At 38.5% G+C, this 22,224-nt stretch overlaps 1 protein-coding gene across 1 annotated transcript in view; it reads left to right on the forward strand.

Annotated features, from left to right (window-relative positions):
• The window catches only part of lrrn2 (leucine rich repeat neuronal 2), a 38,482-nt gene extending 19,943 nt beyond the window's left edge, over nucleotides 1-18,539 (forward strand). Inside the window, exon 2 of the mRNA XM_079482938.1 lies at nucleotides 14,380-18,539. Coding sequence (XP_079339064.1) covers nucleotides 14,693-16,861 — 2,169 coding nt within the window. The 5' untranslated portion in view covers nucleotides 14,380-14,692 and the 3' untranslated portion in view covers nucleotides 16,862-18,539. The remainder of the gene's footprint in view (nucleotides 1-14,379) is intronic.
• The last annotated feature ends 3,685 nt before the right edge of the window (nucleotides 18,540-22,224 follow it).

The following is a 22,224-nucleotide window of genomic DNA, read 5'->3' on the forward strand; positions in this document are numbered from 1 at the left end:
TTCTAAAATACAATGTAGGAAGAAAAGTGTGCATGCAAATTAAAACTAAAATAGCTACATGATGGATCAGCATTCTTTGGATAATGATCACAAAACATTTACTTCACAATCTTCAATACGTTTTCTTGTTTCAAATGTTAGTAGTGTCTAGAGTCTTGTATGTCTTCCCCTCAGGACCGCCCGGAGAGAATTGAGCCTTTAAGCATTACCGAAGGTAGCTGATAGATGGCTTTGTTTCAATTATCTTAGGTGATGGGATAACACACACCCTTGGTCTCGAAGGAGGCATAGAAACAGAGAAAGCCACAAGGGCAGCAAGCCAATACAAGCAGAGAATGGAAAAAGAGTCTGATGAAGAGATTTTCTCAAGCACAAGGATGATTCCCGTTCACTGCACAGTGAGTTTTAGCCAAAAACAAGAGTTAACTAATCAATAATAGACGACCACAACTCCAATCTTATAATAACCTTCTTCTTGATGTTAACCGAGATCCTACTCTAAATGAAAGCTCTCCTCTGAAACTAATTAAAAGTTTATTAGTAAGCGGTTGTGTGCAGCGCTTCAATGCCCAGAGGTGAGAGAACGACCATCATGCAAGCTGGGATTATTTCCACAACGCTCTGTCGCATTATCCAATTGCGCACTGGAAATGAAAGGATGTCATTTTGAGGGAGAGTAGAGAGGGTTATGAGGGGTTTCATCCACCTCTAAGCAACAGGAACATGTCATCTGGACATGGGGTGGTCTACGGGTAAACATGTGTTGCATTTATACTGTACATTCCTTCAGTGAGCTTCAAATTGTGTTTCTCATTAAGCAGATATGATTTTCAAGGATCATGCATTTGGAACAATAACATTCTGAAACAATAATAAAGCATTGCAGATTTATATGCGGTAGCTGTAAGCCATGGACAACAGTGTCCAGAATAAGCCAAGCATCTCATGTTCTCATCCAAAGTGGTCTTTCCAAGCCAGTTTGCCTTGCAACCAAACTGTGTTTCTGCACATACTCAGTCTGCCAGGGGATCACAGCCTATAGCATGTATGTGCAAGCAGTGTAACCCTGGCCAGTATGGCAGATGGAAAGTCCACACACACACGTGTTCATGCATGTGCACACACACACACACACACACACACACCCATACTGCATTATCTATCTATTTATAAAGTATAGTGACATTCCAAAAACTTATTTAGTTTTTATACAGGGCTGGTTATAAACATTGCAACCTAACCCTATAACCCACATATTAACCTTGAACTCAACAGAAAAGTTTCAGAACAAATTCTACAATTAAAGAAACGTTCAACTTTGAAGTAGACCCGGACCATACACACACACAAACGTACATGCACACGCACACAGTACATCTGAAGGGTCCTACACATAAACATCAATGTAAGTACAAAATTACTCCAAATAATAGGCTTATTTATCAATCCAATATTTAGATCATCAGTTTGTTCAAGTAGATCTGATCAATTTAATAATTTTTTTTGACAAAACATACATTTCAAGTATCACACACGTCTTCAGTTTACCTAAAATTGTAATATTATCATTAATTGCTCACCATTGTGTTGTTCTAGACCTGAACAGTTATTTTTTCTTTAGAAATGAAAAAAAAGAATTAAAAACATTCTTCACGTTTCGACCGTTCGTACATTGACCGATCAGTCCGTACCCCTTCCAAAGCTTTGTGTGAACACCAGGCCAATTATTGTTGCATTTTATCTTTTTTTATTAATCTACATCTTTATAATCTTTATTTATCATAACCTATGATGTCTGATCATTTACCTTCAGTGAACTGTTAACTCCAGAATCACTGACAGAGGAAGGCATATAGATTTAAAGCAACTTGAGTATGATTCATTTTTGGGTGAGCTGTTTCTTTAAAGGATTTGAAGGATTGTTTAGGTCAGTAAATGGTTGACTGAGGTTATAGCTCAGCGGTGAGGGTGGTTGCTCTCTATGGCCCGCAGGAAGTTTTAGTTAATCAAACTTAAACCCTTGCACCAAGTCCATTGGTTTTGCTAGGCTGAGGCTGAACTCCGTAAGGAGCTATAGTGTATCCATCAGCACAATGGAAAAAACAGGTCATCCATCAGTGCCAGCCCCGATCGATGGCTCTGGCTTCTGGCTTCAGCCATCTGATTCTATTACGAAAATGAAAATAAATACGGAAACAAAGTGTGCAAACGGGCTTGTGTTGACACCTCTGAATTGTGGTGGCAGGGGGTTTATCACTGTATGTTTGCAAGTAAAGACAGTCCTACAAAAGCCGTGGTGACGAGGGGGAAACCTTGCAGAAACAAATCTGTCAAGTTTAACCGGCTGTCAAAAAAGAACAACATGTAGGTAAAACAAAGAACGAATGACGCTCTCTCTGAATGAAGGAAAAATAAATACACAAGGATTCATTAATCTGGTTCACTGTTGACCCTCATTGAAAAAACTCTGGCAGATTGATATTATTCTGCATTTGACAGAAAGGCAGATGCAGAGTTTAATATATTGGACAGGGGAAAGCACTTTGTGCTCTGGATGAAATGTAATGCAGCAGCAGACAAGAGGAAACAAGGCAGAAACTGCTCAGCTTGAATATAACAAACGCTTGAGTGCTGCTGTTGTTGTTGTTATTGATTAAAACATCGGTAAGAAAGAAGGTTTGCGTATGTGTTTGAAAGAGAAATGTGATCACTGAAGCTTTTTGATAGAAGGCTGGCTTCAAACTCCATATCAGAATATTTCACAATGTTGCATTTGTTTGCAGTTAGAGGATGCTGCAGACCAGCTTTTTAAAAACAACATTAAAACCAAAAGAAGAAAAAAGATATATACAGTATAAATCAATTATGTAACCTTAATGAGAAGATTATTACAAAACGTCATTTTACATTGGGATTACATTTTGATTTAAAAAAAGGTTTTTTAAAACATTATGAAAACCCAGTCTAATCTCACAAGAAGTCTTCACTTTTAAGTTTTGAGGTATAAAAAATGTAAACTAATTTGTGTAAATGTGTGCGATGGGAATTGTACGAAAATTTACGATTAGTAGAAAAAAGCTGAAGCCTCTCAAACGTAACAGTCACTGTACTAAAATGAAAATTTTTATGAAATTGTATAAATTCATACAATAAATTGAAACAAATTCTGTCCTCTTTTACTCACCCTCTTATCATTCTAAACCTGTACTGAACAGTGACGGTACCCATTGACTTGCATTGGTTTTGTGTGTGTAGTGATTGGGTACCGCCATTGTTCTGTAAGCAATATTCTTCTAAATATTTTTATGTGTTCAGCAGATGAATGTAGGTCACACAGATTTGAAATAACTAAAAGATGACAGAATATTAATTTTTGAGTGATCTATCCCTTTTATGGTAGGCTACTTGTATGAATAGGCACATGAAGATTAAGAATGGTGCGTTTATGATCAAATATAAAAGAGCAGCGCTTCATTTGATTTATTGTTTCTGGTAAACACTGAGGGATAAACATGGCAATGCCAATTGTAGGACTAAATTATATATGGTAAAAAGGCTGGTAATTGTTTTTAATTAAAAATGCTATGTATTTTTATACACAGCTTTCCATTGGCTCAGTGGTAAGAGCATGGTGTTAGCAATGCCAAGGTCATGGGTTCCCAGGGATTGCACATACTTAGAAACAAATGTATAGTATAATACAATGCCAAATGCATAAATGTAATGTCAAATGTTTATATTTAAAGTAAAAAGTCCCTAAAAACTAGCCGGGAAGACAGTGGAAGGTATCTCCAGTAGTCATCAGAAAGCTGTGTTTAAACTCACAATAGGACCACAAAAGCCATGGTGTTCCTTTTTTCCTGCATGTACAACCGTTTTCCAAGGCCTGACAACAGCATTGGGAATGGGATTGTGGGTAAAGGGAAAGTGTAGCCTACCAGTGTGAAGCAAAGATTATCCCCCCTCTTCACACTTCTGACCTTGCTAAAGCTGACAGGACTACAAGAATGTGTTTTACAGCTTGGCAAACCATTGTGGACAGCAGATTCCACACTGAGCGCAAGAGATGGAAAAATCATATAAATATGTACAGTGGTGGGGTGTGTAAAGCAGGTAAAGCATCTATTATAAATCACAAAAGTACACTGAAACACAAAACACACATGCACAAAGCTCTAAATTGTAATGGACATATGCTATCTTGTTAAGAGTTAACACTTCACCCCAAAGGGACAATATGACATAATTTACTCAAGCTCACGTTGTTCTGAACATGATTGTCTTGGGATTGTCTTTGATAGGTTATTTACACTTCATTTGTTCTTGTATGTCTTGTGACTAAGCATCATAAATGTAAAACTTGACACGATGCATCTAATGCCACTATATTTCATTTGAGAACTCCAGCAGGGATCTGTTCATCGATATCACATTACATTAGAAGACTTAAAGTATAGCACACAAACTATCTGGACTGTTTATGATACATTTGTTGTTTCTGTATTTTGGATCTTTACTACTCCTATTCGCTTCCATGCAAAGTTGCAGCAAGGATAATCTTGGATATATAAAAAAATAAAATGATATCATCATTTACTCACTCTCATGTCATTTCAAACTTGTATGGTTTCATTTCTTCTGCAGAATACAAAAGAATATATTTTGAAGAATGTTTAGATCTAAACAACCTTGGAGCCCATTGACTTATAGTGAAACATTTCTCAAAATATATGTCTTTGTGTTCCAAAGAAGAAAGTGTCAAGGACAGGTTTTGAACAACATGAGGATGAATAAAAGATGATTTTGGGGCAAACAATCCCTTTAAAAAAAACTTTGAATTCAAAGAAGTCAGAAGTTCATGGCATATTTATCTTCATAGACCCCACTGGTGTTTTAAAGGTCTTTGTCCTAGTTTTCAGAAGTGAAAAGGACACCCATATTGCACGTACACTTGCCTCAGATGATAGTGTGATAAAGCTCCCTTTAAGCTAAGGAATGGCAAGAGGAGGATGAAAGATGGCAGCGACTGGGGCAGACAGAGTCAGAGATAGCAGTAAGCCTCCCAGGAACGACCGCTGACGTTGATGCCTAAAGCCAAGTGCTAATGAAGATGAATGTAAGGACCACAGGCAAGCCTCTGTCAATATTATTGAGGGCTGTATGACAGAAGGTCAGTCTAAGCATGAGTCATCCTCCCCACCAGCAGGGGACCAGTTTGGATGATTTCGCCACCATAGCTAGCGTCAGAGGACACTTGAGCTAATTTGAGCCGAGCGGGCAGCTGGATGCACTCTCCACTCCCCTTTCTCCCATTTCTTCCTTCTCCATAATAAATGGTCCGGCAAGCAAACCATGCTGACCCCTCCCTCATCTACCCAAAGCAATGAAAGTGTCAGCAATCGTTGAGGTTTGGTAATGGCACCATTTAGTAGAGCTGTCTAATTGTGCTGCACATTGGATTGTGTCTGCCACTTAGTATTTTTGTAGGGAAAGCACTGCCACATAATGTTTCCATTCTGAGGATGGAATTAGCCATTCTTCACTGCTCTGCATTTATATTAGCGAGAACAAAAAGTAACTGATAAAAACTGAAGAATGGAACGGAGTCTGAAAAGGAGATGTGTTGCTTTAGATCCTGCTCTCAATCTTTGGGGAGTTATAAAATGGATAGTTGTAGTCGGTGGTAAATGATGAAGCACAGCTATGACCCGTTCAAATGTATGTGATCTCTTTACCCTCAGTAGGTCAGATCAATTTGAAGATGTACTTCATAATCTGAAGGTTTTTCAATAAACGATTATATTATCACAGGTATGTGTATTTAAAATAAAACTGTGTGCAATATGACGATGTGCAGCCCAGTAAGTTTTTAGTGCCATACTTTGTATTTTTTGTGTGAGAATCAGAGCAAATTTCCAAATTTAGTTTTTTGTTAATGTTTTTATCATCTATCTTCTTAGTTAATTGCACTAGCCAGGGCATATTCATTACAAATTAAAGGGACAGTTTTTTAAAATTGCCATAATTTACTCACCCTTGAGTTGTTTAAAATCTGTTTAAATTTCTGGTAACACTTTAGTATGGGGACCAATTTTTACGATTTAGTAGTTGCTTATTAGCATGCCTATTATTAGCATATGGGCCGTTTTTAATTTTGTATAATTATGATTATACATTTGGAAGAATGCTTGTAACCAAACGGTTCTTGGCCACTATTGACTACAATAGATTCAAAAGACAATGGAGTCAAAAGTGCCCCAGAACTTTTTGCTTTCCTACATTCTTCAAATTATCTTCTTTTGGAATCATAAGAAGACATTTATACAGATTTGAAACACACTGAGTGCGTAACTGAAGAGAGAATAACATTTTTTGGGGTAAACTGTTCCTTTTTGCTAAATGTTTTGGATTCAAAAACAGAAAACTCAAAAATACTTAGAGGCGGTTTTCCGCACAGGGTTTAAGCCTAGACCCAGACTAAAATAAATGTTAGAGCTGTCTAAACTGAAAACAGCTTCCACTGACAAATCTTACATACCAGAAATGTGTTTTTGTGAGGAGTGTTAGTTAGACTATGACATTTAAGTCGTTTTTACAAAGCCATAGTCCTGGTAATCTAACCTATGTTTTAGGAACCCTCTCCGTAGAGTCATATTTCAATAGATTTCACACTTCAATCTTAATAATCATTACTGACATCCCAATTCCTTCAGGATCCAGTTATGTGTTAACTGAAATATCTGAATAATGCTAATGATTTTTTTATTTGCAGCAATAAACAGATCAACAAGCCACTGTGAATAGTGAAATTAATGAAATCCGCAAATAAATTTAAGAAAAGTAAGAAAATTATGATATACATACAGGGTATTCAGGAACCACTGCAGGGCTTTCCTGAAATATAAATGAAGAAACATGAGGGATGTTTAAAGACTTGAAAAACCTCAGGCCAGACTTCTCTTTCTATGAAGTACTTAAATACATTGCATCTTTAAACTGAAAGAGCTAGAAATCCATGCGTCAACAAACAGAAACCGATATTCATTGAGTGCCCGATGTTTGACTAATCTAACTGACAGTGCTTTACCAAGTCCACTACAATTTCTTTGTTTGTTTTCTTACCGTTATGGCAAAAGCAAATCTCCACAATTTCTCCATCAGTCAAACTGCTTGGAGTTTGAGAGAGCAGAGAAACTGTTTTATAATCCCTGATGTCATTTTGCATCTCCTTCCAGCATGTTTCCCGCCTCTTTCATGCTTGAATACTAGTGGTACCTCTGCTGAAAAATAAAATTTTTACTTTTCGGTTCTCTGTCATCAATAAATTCTTAGCCATGGAGCTATTGGTCTTTAAAGAAGACCTGATGCTGGGTTCAGACACAAATTCATCCCCATTTTGGCACAATACATTTGTTGTAGTGTCATGGAATCATGAAAATGGGCATTGGTACCCAAGACTTGATCGCATACAATGTATTATATTAAGATGTCATAGTAACATCAAGCAACACCTTATCTGTGATGTTCTATAGCAACAATACTCCTTCGTTTATGATGTTTCTTCAAGGGACGACTACAACCGATTGAAAACAGATAAATCCTGGCAAACGGTAGCAGAATTATCAACCCGGAATAGTCATTAAAGGGAAAGTTCTTTCTTTGTGTTCAACAGAGTAAAGAAAAGTATACAGGTTTGAAACAACCTGAGGGTGAGTAACTTGTCTGTGAACTATCCCTATAAGCTAGTTAACCGTTCATTCCTGCAATAAAACAGCTAGTACAAAACACTGCTTCACTAGTCATTACTCTTGTCTGTGAAAGTGAGACGCTAGTTCTGCCTTCTCCGTGACATCATCCACATCTTCGGAACTTTACTGGTTGGGAAGCAACCTAGTCTGAAATTGTTTCCTGTCCACGACATGACAAGAATTTGATAAGTCAAAATCGTATAATTGGCACAGTGACTAACAAATGGCGTAGTCGGGCATAAATGATTAAGGTAGAGGTACTGATGGAATTTCTCATCTGAAGGAAGTTACTGGATTTTGAATGATGGTTCATTTAATTGATGTGTGTACAGATTAAAGAAAAGACAGCTAGAAACATTAAAAAAGCAAAATATGCTTAAAAATGACATGTTCTACAGGAATGTTCCACATGAATGCATATGGATTTGAGTGATTTGCGATTTATGTTAGCTGCCTGAAGAAGCAGACCTGTTATGCAGAGCTCCTTCAACTTTCACACTGACCTTGTGAGAAACAGAGGCAGATCTCCATGGCAACTCTGCAGCGAGCACTGCAATAGCTCCTTCCAAGAAATAAATGATGGTGGCACTGCAGAGGGTAGCAACAGAGAGAGAGAAAGAGAGAGAGAGAGAGAGAGAGAGACAGAAATATCACAACTTTTATAAGCACAAGAACATACATTCAAACAAACACGAAAGCCAAAGCGTCGGCAAAATAATTCAGTCATTTACTTTTAATAAGAGCTCAGAAATCCACCGCTTTTGTGAAGAGCTGCTATCAACTTGCTGTGTACTTCTGCCGCAGCACTCATCTCATTATTACAAAGGTCAATATTCTTCAGAAGGTGAATGAGACTATACGACACTAGACTGAGATAAAAGTGTGTGGGGAGGTGACGCTGCAGTAAGAACAGAAAATGTTTGCATCCGAATACAATATAAAACTGCAGAGGTTTGCCAAAACAATTGAATGCAAAGTGATGGACATACATGTTTAGGGTCAGCAGTGGATTTTGTTGATGAACATTGTGACTACAGGATAGCGAAAGTAATTTTGTTACCTGTCGCTTCAATATAAAATATTTTATGGTAGATCTGAGCTTAGAGGGTCTTCTGTCTTCGAGGACAGACCATGGACCGGGGCCATGGATTGTCAGGGCCCTCCAGCTGAGTGGCCCACGGCCTTCGATACTACCCAATTCAGATGTAAAATTCATGAGACCAACAAATAGTACAACAAAAGACACATATGATGAATGCTATCAGTTTCTGGCCTCTTCTCGGTGTTAACAGTGCCTTGAACCCTTTGTGAAGATTTGTCGCCGTACATTTGTCATTCTTTTCTTTTGACATAAATTGTTTTCAATTTATAACCTACAAAGCTAACTCTTGTTACTGCAACTTTAAGACTAGCATATATTTCTCATATCTTTCATACAATGTCTATTCTTTTTACATGTTGCTGTTGCAACATAAACGTCATTAAATGATTGCTAAAACTCTGATCACAAACTGCCTGCACATTAAGGAGATCAGTCTTGTAACACAGATAACCGATCTTAGCCTTTATTTACATCAGACAGACAGATTAACAAATCTTTATTATCTGTGAAATTCTTCGCAGCTTTAATGGATGATTTTTTCGTTCTCGCTCTGAGTGACTCCATCATGTTCCATCAAGTGCATGATAATTGTACAAAGAGGCTTATGAAACCCTATTATGTGTGTTTGCAGCTCACACTCGTTCCTTTTCGAACGCAGGTGAGCTCTTTAGTATAGGTCTCATCCCAAGCCATGTGTCTAATCAGAGGGTTTTAAAAAAGAAGGCAGCGAGGACCCTTTCAGACTGTGAAGTCAAGCCAGCAGCCTGAGATCCTTTGAAGTCATGATAATAGAAGAGTGCTCACCCCACCTTCCCCTCGAGGAATTACCAAAAGCTCTGGTAAGGCAGGCTTCCTCTGATACAGGAACATCCACAATAAAATTATATTACATAAATGTTGCAGTTTCAGTTTGAGAGATTGTCTCAGAGTTCTCTCTGTTTTCTTTGTCTCAGGTGTTTCTAAATCTGAAATTACGTATGCAGCAGACACAAATAAGACTAGTTATAACTGAATTACAGTAGAGAAAAGAACTGCATTATGAATGCAGATGTAAAGCTCGAAAAAGTGGTTCATATTGAAACAATATAAATTTTGGCATCTGTGCACAATGTCGAGACATTTTTGAAATGTTCTCCGAGACTAGAATGATGCCAAGTTGGTGTTTACTAGGCAGCGTCCAACATTTTACGGCCTTAGGTGTATCTTTTGTACACAGCTTCTCTGTTTTTTTCTTATGAAGCTCTTCTGAAGAAAGCAGAATATTCAATTAACTCATGCAGTTGCGGCTTCAGGTCCTTCTTATTATTCAAACGCTTTCGTCTTTGTCTCAAGGGTTAATGAAGCCAGGTGTGAATCTCACTTTTGGCATAAATCAAGCTTGCGTATGCATAAATTATGTGGGTGTGCGCCCACATACCTCCGAAATAAACAACGATTGCAAACCCTGGTACACTTAAGGATTACTTGCACGGAAAATAAACACAAACAGATTCAGGAAAGGCAGTTGATAATGTCTAGCAGGAGCCTGAGAATTCTTGCACTGGCCAATATAAGTGCACTGTAATGACCTCAAGTGAAGTGGAGGGCTACTTGAAGTAAGGGGGGATCAAACTAAGAAAGAAGAATGACAGGGTATGTCAGATGTGCTGCCAGCGCTTGATATTGGGGTTGGTAGAAATTAAGCTGGCAAGGTCAATGCACGGCCGAAAGCAGTAGAGACTGAATTCTAATGTTAGACACACACACACACACAGATATATATATATATATATATATATATATATACACAAAAATATGAGAAGTTTGTTTGCAAAAACAGATAACACAGTCTACATTTTATTTTCAAAAATCATATTTTAATTATGCCTTCATGTTTTTATTGTGTTAGTTAGGTGTATTGTTCAGTTGCTATTACTTTTGTTTGATATTAATTGTAAAGCACAATAAAAAAGCATTTTGAAAAAAATCAGCAAGTAGATTTTTTAGTGCGCTCTTAGGGTTAACCACTCAGTCAAAGGTATTAAATAACACTTTGGGGTTATGTAAATATTTGGCTAATAAATCAACAAAGTATTCAATTTTAGCTGCTTTGGCAGCATTTTGATCTTAGGAGAAATGCAAAGAATCTCATTTCCATTTGCGTTCTGCGTGAGCACGCCTGTATGATGATTTAATCACGGATGTGATATCCGTTAAGCAAACTTAGGTTTTAGGGGTACTAGAGAGTTTAAGATGTTAACATTAAACAGTTCAGTTAGTTCTTCTGTATTGTGGCTATGTGCTGGCATATCTAAGTTGGAGACTCTAGGTAGGCATTGGCGAGGCAGTTGAAAGGGTTAATGCACGAGAATAGTACACCTCCTTCTGCACACCAGGAAGTTGGTATGGAAGTAAGTAAGTCAATTTTGATGTTACAAACAGACTTGTGAATAAGTCTTTGTTGTATTTTGATGGCCTGTAAATAAGGGCACACGTCACAGGACTAGATCATCGAATTCTAAATAACTAGAGTACAAATGTTGAGTACTGATGAATACCAGCATAAAGGCCACATTTAAAACGTTTGTTAAAAACTGATAAAAGGCCTCCACCTCGACCCGATGATCCCGGTGAATTAAAATAGTCACAATCCACTGGAGTTAAGTCTACTGACGAATCCAACTCACCAGCATTGAGCCAGGTTGCCGTCACAAATAAAAATATTTGTTAGAGACGGACCTCGCCTTTACCAGAGTCAGCTGCATCTGACCGTGGGCTGGTATCAGTAATCAAATAAGCTGATTTCATGTAGTTCAAATACCGTATATTTTATAAACTTAACCAACAGTTGCCGTAAGAAATAAATGATAATTTGCAGTTATGCCAACTGAAAAATTTAAATGTAACCACAACACAATTTTTTGTTAAGGCCTTAATATTAGCACGTTACAATTATATACAATATAAAATATAAGGAACTGTAACTGTAAGAGAACCATTGAGATCTTTCCATTTCCATAACCCAACTTGGAAATCGATTAAGCATTGTTTCAGATTATTACATTGATTTCTATTTATTTCATAACCTGAAGTATGCCTAGAAATTAAATAATGTTAGGGTTATTATTTTGTGATTCTGACATAGATTTAGTACTGAAAAATGACAAAACATCATACAAAACCAGTGGAATTAAATAGCAGATGTAAAGCTATTATTTTGGCTGGGCATAAACAAATATAATATAGTCTGATCTAAAACAGACATTAATGTAATGTGCAAACCCACCCTTGAGGACTGGCCAATCACTTCCAGGTGTGTGCAGCCAGAAAGAATTATTCACAGGGCTTGGCAAATCTGCATTACTGTCAGAGCAAACAGACCTGTTTTCTTCTCCACTCACTGTTAAGCTGTGAAATGAGTTGTTGGAGAGGACAGAGGGAGCTTTTGCATTGAGATCCAGGCATCAGCATGCAGCCAGAGGTGGCTTGCTTTGTATACTCTCTGAGCAGCAGTCGTGACGTGAATGAACATCAGGCTGTAAGGAAACTAACGGCGACGAATTCTGCTTAACCCTGCAATCTGCAAAGCAAATCATAAGGATAAATTGTGATTAAACGTAACAGTGTTTTGGTTAAACCTGACAGGCTTGCGGTACATGGGGATGCAATTGTCTTTGTCGGGGTAGTGAGAATGCGATTGCATGTTTTGTGTCAAATCACAGTCACGCTGGAGTATTTAAGCTTGTCTTTCCATTATATTCTTTGTTGCGAAAGGGAGATAATAGTAGCTTGCAGGGTCCATTGTTAAGGTCAACAAAAGAAGATTATTATTAACTGAATACTTTCAGTGCCGCATTGAAGCATCTGTCAGATTTTATCTGATTTGTGCAGAGCTGAATTAAAGATGTCTGACTGGTAAACCTGAAAGAACAGACTATGGGAGGTATGAGGTGATGCTAAAAGATGGACCACCTGCTGAATGGCGCCATTGTTGGAAACCGCAAGTGGTTTTACTGTTCAGTGCTGAACTAGCCGACTAGCAATTCCCTATACCAGCAAATTTCGTTTAATGCACATCATACGTAAGTGACCTTTCAACACTTTCTATCTTTCTACTACCACATTCAGGATGCAGGGGAAGACCCCAAATCCAAACATCTCCATTCGCCCCACATTAGGGATATTCAAACCCCCTTCAACTCATTACGGCCGAGACGAGGAATCAGCGGTGCGTAACGCATCCCAGGACCAGCTGGTCCAGGGTAACAGGGTGCATCATGAGGGCCAAGTTTCTGCCTGAGAAGCTGACACATTGTAAATGAGGCGAAGGTGAAGTACGCATGCTGATGGCTGGCGGGGGAGAGCTCGGGGCTGTACTCACATGGGCTTGTTGATAGCTATGGATTGTTCACCTATCCTTGCGTGCTATAGTGGATATCTGAGAGAGGAAGGAAGAGGAAGCACAAATAGTCTTAGAACCGGCAGGAGGATCTCTGGGGAATGGAAGAAGAAAGACAGGGAGAACATTAGGACTAATTGGGCATTCAGGAGAAGGATGGATCAATGTGGCAAAGCTTTAGCAAAGGAAGGAGAAGGGTGGATAGTATAATCAGAACAAATAAAGCACATAAGCCATTCTGGCATGCAGTCGAAGTGTCTAAATAAAGAATGAAATATGATATTGTATTGTCTATGTGTAATTCCTCTGATGAAGGTTTTACTAAATAAGTTCATCTGAGTCAATGATTTTAAAGTTCTGGCGTTATCATACTAAAGAAAATAATAAGAACCTACAGGAGTGTCTAAAAAGAATACTGTCAATACGAACACCTTCCAAGCTGTTATGAATTGTGCAACGTTTAGATAATTTAAGAAGGTTTATCATGTATAGAAACTGTTCTGTAAATCCTAAGTAGACAGTTGAAACATTTCCTCTACTTGCCTTGTCACAAAATTTAAACAAAGTAGGTTAGACCGCTGTCGGGCTTTGCTCCCTTAATGTATTTTTATGTCCCTTCTGAGTCTGTGCCTTGCGAATTTTGCCCAAAACATGTCACATTTTTCCCATTACTTACAAACCTCCAACATATGAGTAATACTAGGGCCTTGATTATTTGCAGAGTTAAATCCTGAGCCACGAATTAGGCTCACACAAATGTTCGCCTGCGTTACTCTCGTATTTTCACAGAAGTAATCTTCTAGCAGCTCCAAGATGGGCATTGAAATTCAGCAGCAATGTCCCAGAACTAATTGAGAGGGGCTCTTTACAGAGAAATATAGAAGCTTGCAAGGTGTTTTGATACTAGTGCAAATACTCCACATTCAATTTGAGTTGTTGCGTGGCCTCACGCAATCACGATTTTATAACAATGACGAAGTACAAACCAATTTAATACTTACAGTATAAACAATGCTTCAAATCTAAAGGAAATAACTAACGGAGGGAATTGTGGAACAATATTATTAATTAAATATGAAGGTACAGAATCTCATAATGCAATTTCTGTGTGATAACAGCTTTGACCAAGTGTCCTATTTTTGTCTTTCCAGGTGTGCCTCTGATCGCATCCAAAAAACCTACTCCACTGTGCAAGGATGTAAGATCAATGAAGTGAGACTGGACTGAATTAAAGCTAACTGAAAAACTGCCACACTGTTTAGGTGACCAAAGGAGGATACTTGAATGACTACTTCACAAGGCTGGTGATGATTAGACTGAACTCACTTAATCTTTAAGATAATTTATTTAGCACAATTCTAGCAGGCCCTCGGCTCTCCTATCACATAACTTGTGAGAGACGGGTATAAGAACTCAAACAGAATTGTCAAGCTCACAGTTAATCTACAGAAAATCAGTCTAATTATGAAAATGGGACAGATAACAATGGTTCTTCTGCACACTCATCTCATGCTTGGAGTTGCAAGCTCCTTGGTTATTCAATCCATGCCTTGGAGAGTGCCCTGCCCCCTCCAGTGCATCTGCCAAATCAAGCCCTGGTACTCTCCCCAGTCTGTGTATAGAGAGGCTCCTACGGTTGACTGCAATGACCTGCTACTTATCCAGCTGCCCACTTCCCTCCCTTCAGAGACACAAACCCTCAGGCTGCAAAGTAACCTCATCAGTTCTGTGGACCAGACAGAACTCCAGGGCCTTGTCAATCTGACAGAGTTGGATCTTTCCCATAACAGCTTTACCAGTACCCGGAACCTGAGGATAACTGACCTGCCAGCTCTTCTTAGCCTACATATGGAAGAAAACCAGCTGAGGCATCTCCCCGAAGCAGCATTCTTTGGTCTCCCGAGCCTGCAGGAGTTGTACCTCAATCACAACCGGCTAAGAAGCATTTCCCCTGGTGCCTTCAAAGGCCTGGATACACTTCTAAGGCTTCATCTCAACTCTAATCGCCTGGTATTAATCGACAGACGCTGGTTCCATGCTTTGCCACAACTAGAAGTACTCATGATTGGCGGAAACCCTGTAGACACAATCCAGGACCTCAATTTTAAACCACTAGGCTCTTTGCGCAGCCTGGTCCTGGCAGGCATGGGCTTACGTGAGATCTCGGAGAGAGCACTTGAAGGCCTTCAAAATCTGGAGAGCATCAGCTTTTATGACAACCACCTATTAAGAGTTCCAAAAGAAGCACTGCAGAAACTACCGGGTCTAAAGTTTCTTGATTTGAACAAAAACCCCATTCAGCTAGTCCAGAAAGGAGATTTCAGAAATATGCTTCACCTGAAGGAACTTGGCTTAAACAACATGGAGGAGCTGATTTCTATCGAGCACTCAGCGATGGAAAACCTCCCCGAACTGACCAAGCTGGAGATCACGAACAATCCTCGGCTCTCATATATTCACCCTCAGGCCTTCCAAAAATTGTCAAGCATGGAAAGCCTAATGCTGAACAGTAATGCCCTGAGTGCCCTGCATCGTCAGACAATAAGGTCGTTGCCCAGCCTTCAAGAAATCAGCCTGCACAGCAATCCCATTCGCTGTGACTGCCTGATCCGCTGGGTGGGAGCTGACAATGACAAGCAAGTCCGTTTCATTGAGCCTCAATCCACTTTCTGCTCTGAGCCTCCTGAGCTCAAAGCCAGGAGAGTTAAAGAAGTCTCATTCAGAGAGATGGCAGACAGCTGCCTGCCCTTGATTGCCCCAAGCACATTCCCCTCTTACATTGAAGTCAAACATGGAGAGAATGTAGCCTTGCATTGCCGAGCCCTAGCGGAGCCAGAACCAAGTATCTACTGGGTCATACCCCAGGGCATGAGATTGAGTCCATCCAGAAGCTATGGTCCTTATCGGGTTCTAAAAGAGGGAACGTTGGAGATTTTTGGAGTCACCAATGAACAAACTGGTCTCTATACTTGTGTTGCACAGAACCTAGTGGGAGCTGATACTAGAAGCTTGAATCTACAGTTAGAGGGAAGTGGAATGGTTCATGCAAGTACTCAAAAAACAGAAGATAGCTTTGAAGTGCAGGATGTCAAGGAAAGGTACGCTATACTGACCTGGCAAGCAAGTCATAACGTCCCCACTGCCCATCTCTCTTGGGTGGCCAATGGAAGTCTGGAAGGGTATCATAGACACAGTACTCGAATTCTAGCTGGCACCAGAAGATTCAACCTAACCCGTCTCCAACCAGGCACTCAGTACAAAGTCTGTCTTCATATTGAGTCAAATAGCACCTCCTGTGTTCATCTAACAACCAAGGAGGTGACCATGACAGATCCGTTACCAGACCTGACCCCTGCAGTTCTACTGGCTGTATCAGTTCTGCTCCTTTTACTGGCAGCAAGAACATGTCATAGTGGCTCTTCGTTCCTTTGGAGAGACCACATGTCTGAGCTTGAGAAACCTCACACCACTATTCTAACTAAGGAGGCAACCGCTTTAATGGTTCCTCAAATACCGGCAAAAGACCTGAATCAGCAGAACCTTGATAAAGCCCTATCAGACGGTAGAGGAAAAGACCTTAAAAATACTTTGCTGGGACAAGATGCCCAGGGGCTTACAAATGAGGCATGCTGAGGAGAGTAAAGCGTTCAAGAACGATGGACAACAATTCCTTTGAGTACAAGCTTCACAAAGCTTCTTACTTTACCACTCTGGAGAGTCAAAACAACTGATCATCTGACACAAAAACTACAAGAATTTACATGGCAGATCTCCTTACATAAAAAGCAACCCAGTTTCAAGTCTAGTGGAAAAAACACGTGGAAAAAAGATTTGTATTTATTTTATATTGAAAAAGTTACAATACATATATGTATATTAAAAGCTTTTGTTTATGTATTCACATACAATATATCAACCAAGGGCACAAAATCTGTGCTGCCAATCTTAAATAACAGCCCATAGTCTGTTTATATGCAACCTCTCGATTTTTGTTGGTCACAACAGACCGAACGGTTGTAGAAAGATAAGGAGCACTTATATATTTTTAATATTGAGAAAGAGATTCAATGTAGGAGAACAAAGGACGGACAAAGCAACAAACATTATTCAAGCCTCTTAACACTAAACTCAAGTCCAAGTCTTCTGAGGAACATTCTACAGGCTGTGTGTGACAATTTACCTTTATTTGGTGGAAAACTAAACCAGGAGGCGATCTCCAAGCAAGCGTTATAAAAAGTGCTGATATAAAGAGAGTTGTCTTAAATGTTCTATAACTATTGTCATATGTGCTTTCTCTTTAACAACGTGTTGAATTGTGCTTTGTAGAAGGAGCCCCCAAAACCACTCCAATGTTACAACCATCCCAGAGAAATGGAAAGCGTTAAGTGCACAAAATATATTTGTTCCCCCGAAATGGACTAATCTTTGCATCCAACAGGGTCCGTAAACTCAACCCTCTGAAACATCCCAGACCCTTGCTTAAAAACCACCCCAAACGGACATGTTTCAGCGCTGATGGACTTACAGCCTGGACATGTGTTATTGAAGAGAAGGTTCATGGAGAAAGTGTGTGAATCTCCTGTGATGCTCAATGGCTCACTGGCATTAGACTTCAGCCCTTTCAACAAAAAAGTCAAACATTTGGTATGAGAGAAGACATTTGCTTCTATATCCACACAATGTTTTATACAAAGTGAGCACGGCAGAGATTCCATCTTTCTCAGTACTGAGGAAACGAGTCCTGTCAGAGCGCTAATGGAAGACGCTTCAAGGAAAGATAGTGCCAAGTCTGCTTGTGTAAAATGAGACAAATTAACTTTTTCTTAAATAGTTTGTCAGGTGACTATTTGATGCACAGTATAAGGGAACACTGCTCTGACCGCTGAAGAACTACATTAATGAGAGAAATAATTCATTAGAGAGGCTACAGACAGGCTCCTCTTTTATCCAGGGAAGGAAAGTCAACAGCACTGGGGATTGTAAACTGTTAGCCTACATTCTCAAAAATGGGGAAATCCATTTTTTACAGTCTGTCATTTTATAGTAACTCTGTTTCTTTGTCAGATGTTTCATTTTTTGTCAGTTTGTGATTGCCGTGCCCTCTTGTTTCAGTGACTCTCTCTTTAACTTGACCATTTTGCCCAATCAAAATGATTTCGTTCTGGTTTGATTTAATTTGTTGATCATTGGTCGTTTCCCTCCCCAAAGCTGTACATAAATCTGAATTTCCTATTCAACACCACTTTCTGAAATAATTTAGATGACTGTGTGTTAAATTCTATTTTGAGCTATAATTAAAACATTTTGGACTGATGTCAAGGTTTGGTCGATTGTATGGAGGTATTATAAATCAAAGTCAGTCTGAGATTTAACACTCAGTTAAAGTTACAAGCCATTTTAAAAGCAACGGTGACACAAAACATGATTCTTTTAAAACATGTTAATGCAAAACAACCTATCACTGCTGTCCTTTTAAATCATTTTTGTTAGTTACCCTTTTTGTTTGTCACTGGGTTTTGCAAACATTAACCAATTTTGACCACACAGTATTTAATCATTTAAAAAGTACAGTGGGTTTTTTCATTTTCTGAAAAACAGTGAATTTGGACATGCAATGTTTTGGAAGGACAGCCACGCGATATACAGTAGTTTCATCACCAAGAAGGGCGGAGCAATGAAAGCAGGAGTGTGATTGTTAAGATGTCGATTTCAAACATCAACAGCGTTTTTCAGAAACGTTTAATATTGGATGTTGCCTTTACATCACCTAACAAAAATTCAAGCTCATGCATAATCAAAATCTTTCACTTGCATTATTGTGATTTCATGGATTCGTTATGCCATTAGTACATAAGGTCCATCATATCAAAATACTGCCTTAAGGGTAAAAATACATAAAGTATTCATTCATTTTTAAAGCATATTTACCATAGCAAGGAGTTTCTGTAGAGTTGCAAAACAGCCCTCGGCATCCTAAATGTGTTGAGAGAAGAGCCTCGGGCTTGAAACCTCTGCTGTTGACAGGAAGAGTATCGCATTCATCCACTTTTCCTCCAACAGTGGCCTTTTGTACAGTATCAATTGATCGCTGTGGTTGTCTCAAAACAATAACTTGACTGATGCCTAAAAATATAAAATGACATGTTTGGCAGAGGTCTGTGGTTTAGAGGTAACAATGGTAAATATGTTTTGGAGCTATCATACATAATCGCAGATGACTGTTATTGCACATTATAGTTATAATAGGAATATGGAAAATGACTGGAATCCGTTTCAAAACTTTTAAAGCCAACCTTTAGACTCCAGTGGATCCATTCCAGCCTATTAAGGCTGGAAATGCCAAAGCACAAGGCTCAATGCACCACTGAACCATAACCCAAACGTTTAATGGAGGAAAAATGAAAACATTTTTACAGTGCAAGATCAAAGGAACATTAAAACCAACGCATAGCAAGCTCCCTGTAACATTACAGCTGCTGCTATAGCTCTAGTCCAGTGCATAAGCACCATATTTGTCAAATAACTGAATAAAAGGGATTATTGACTAAAAAGTCTGATCAACGGAAGATAGAAATTCAAGCAGAATGTGATGTCTTTAAGCTTGAGAATCATCATCATCTCTATCCCCTGTAGCAGATGGTCAGTTTTAGCCACAAATACATAGTTCACTTTAGAATGGTATGTTGAACAAACTGATATTGTGTGACATTTGGTCTATTACTTGCTTGGTTTATAAGAATAACGGTTCTATCACATTAAAAGAGGGAACTCACAAAGTACATACATACACCTAATAAATTCTGAAAAGACAATAACAACAAATGGTCAAATTAAAATGTGTTTTTTATGATAAACACCTAATTGAGCTTATAGGTCCTGGGCTGCATTTGGTTGGGTGCCAAATAATCTTTTGTTGGTGTTGGTTTTAAGCAAACTCCAAGTAAAGTTGGTGTTTCTCAGAAGTTGCTTGAGAACTTACACTTATCAAAGTCTTGTGAATCTTTACTGCATACACTAAAAACTAAACCCTAACCAAAATTTACTCAACCTTTTGATAGCAGACAATCACCAAATTCAGCACTTTAAACATTTTGTTGCTCTTTTTCCTTTCCTTTTCTTTAAAGCGTTCCTATTTCAAAAGCCAGGAAGCAGTTTTGTGGAACGATGATAGAAAAATTGATTGTGAAATCTATTTAGTGTGGCTATCGATTTCCCCATAAGGGGAAGGAAGCCAGACCGTGTGAGTAAGATAATGGAATATGGAACGGGGGAGCAAGAGCCCAGAAATGGGAAGTGACACTGGTTAATGGAGTAGAACTGGGCTGTTTTAGGTTGGGCATGAGTGTGTGGGCATGTATTGTATGTCTGTGAGAGATCTCTACACCTCTCACATCAACGCTCTTCATTTTGCTTTAGAAATATGATCGAAAACTAGGAATAGAATCGGCAAAAATAAAAATTCTTTCATTATTTACTCACATTTACTCATTCCATTCCAAACCCATATTTAGCTATTTTTTCTTTTTGAAACAAAAAAAAGATGTTTGCGTTTCCTTTTTTTTGCAACAGCAGGATAGCATAGTGACCATGTTTGTCAAAGGGGGAAAATACATAAAGGTCAATACATTTCAAATGGTGAGTTCATCCAAAATAAAAACGTATTGTTGAAGATAGCCAAAAAGGTTTGAAAAGACAAGATGGTCAGTAGTTGAAGAGACTAAAATTTTTAGGAGAACTGTACCTTAATTTTAATGACGGCTCTCAGCCAAACCTTATTATCGCGAGAGGACCTAGACAAACAGCTGAATACAGTTCATAGAAAGAAAAGTAGCCAAAAGCAGGAACAATGTTTTTGTAAATCTATACAGTCAAAAGTAACATATTTTATTAAGGATCTCCCCATTCGAACAGTTGACAGTCCTCTTAAAATTCCCTATTTTCCAGTAGATGCCTAAAAATATTGACTAAACAATAAAAGCTTCACAGCCCCAGCGCTGAACACAACTTCATTATATATAAATGACTGTCACCATTTTCACAGAGAATAAATAGAAGGAAATTAATTCTATTCAATTATTTTGCAATTATTTAAATGGTCTGGCTCTAATAGCTAAATGAAAACAAAAAGGTCTCACTCATGTGTCGACTGTGTATGCTTCATTATGGTATAACATTCATTATCCATGCAGAACTAAGCAGTGCCATTAGAAGCGAATGCATCAAAATATTGTAGGATTTCTAATAAGTATTTATGATAAGGGTATAAATCTCATTAACTGAAAGTCAGTTTCCATTGGTAGTAGCTTACTGTATTTTTATATAAACCAAATTGGATGAATATTTCAACCTGGCTTCACCAAACAAGCAAGATCCCATTCATAACAGGGTGGCTTATATATCAAGATATTATATAAATAAATAAGCATTGAGAATAATGTGAAGCAACAGCGAAGACGTCACCAGGCAAACCAAAGCTTGGGCAATGTGGGCAAATCATTGCTTCACGCATTGTCAATACCAATTTCACAATCACTACATCTTCCTTACGGTCACATACTGTAAACAAAGACTGAGAAAGAGTCAAAGAGAAAACAAACACTTGCACCTCATGCCACAGACACAAAGATTGAAAAAAATATAACAGAAAACCAAGGAACATCTAGATCGATGTTTCACATATATCTAGGCCCGGTTTCATAGACAAGGCTAAGTTTAAGACAGGACTATACCTTAGATAAATTAGAATATTTAAATCACTTTTATTAAAATACCTTATATAGAAACATTGCCTTTGTTTTGTATCAAGATGCACACCAGAAATTACATATTTAAAGATGCCAGTTGCAATTTACTTTATTTTTATTTAAGACAGCTCGAACTTCCATTTTAGTCTGGGACTAGTCCTAATCCTTGTCTGTGAAACCGAGCACTAAAGTCTCATCCTTTAACTAACAATATGGCGCCGACATACAGTGCATGGCATCGATGTGCAAGCA

This window comes from Barbatula barbatula, assembly GCF_947034865.1.
Source record: "Barbatula barbatula genome assembly, chromosome: 20".
NCBI classification, from domain to species: domain Eukaryota; kingdom Metazoa; phylum Chordata; class Actinopteri; order Cypriniformes; family Nemacheilidae; genus Barbatula; species Barbatula barbatula.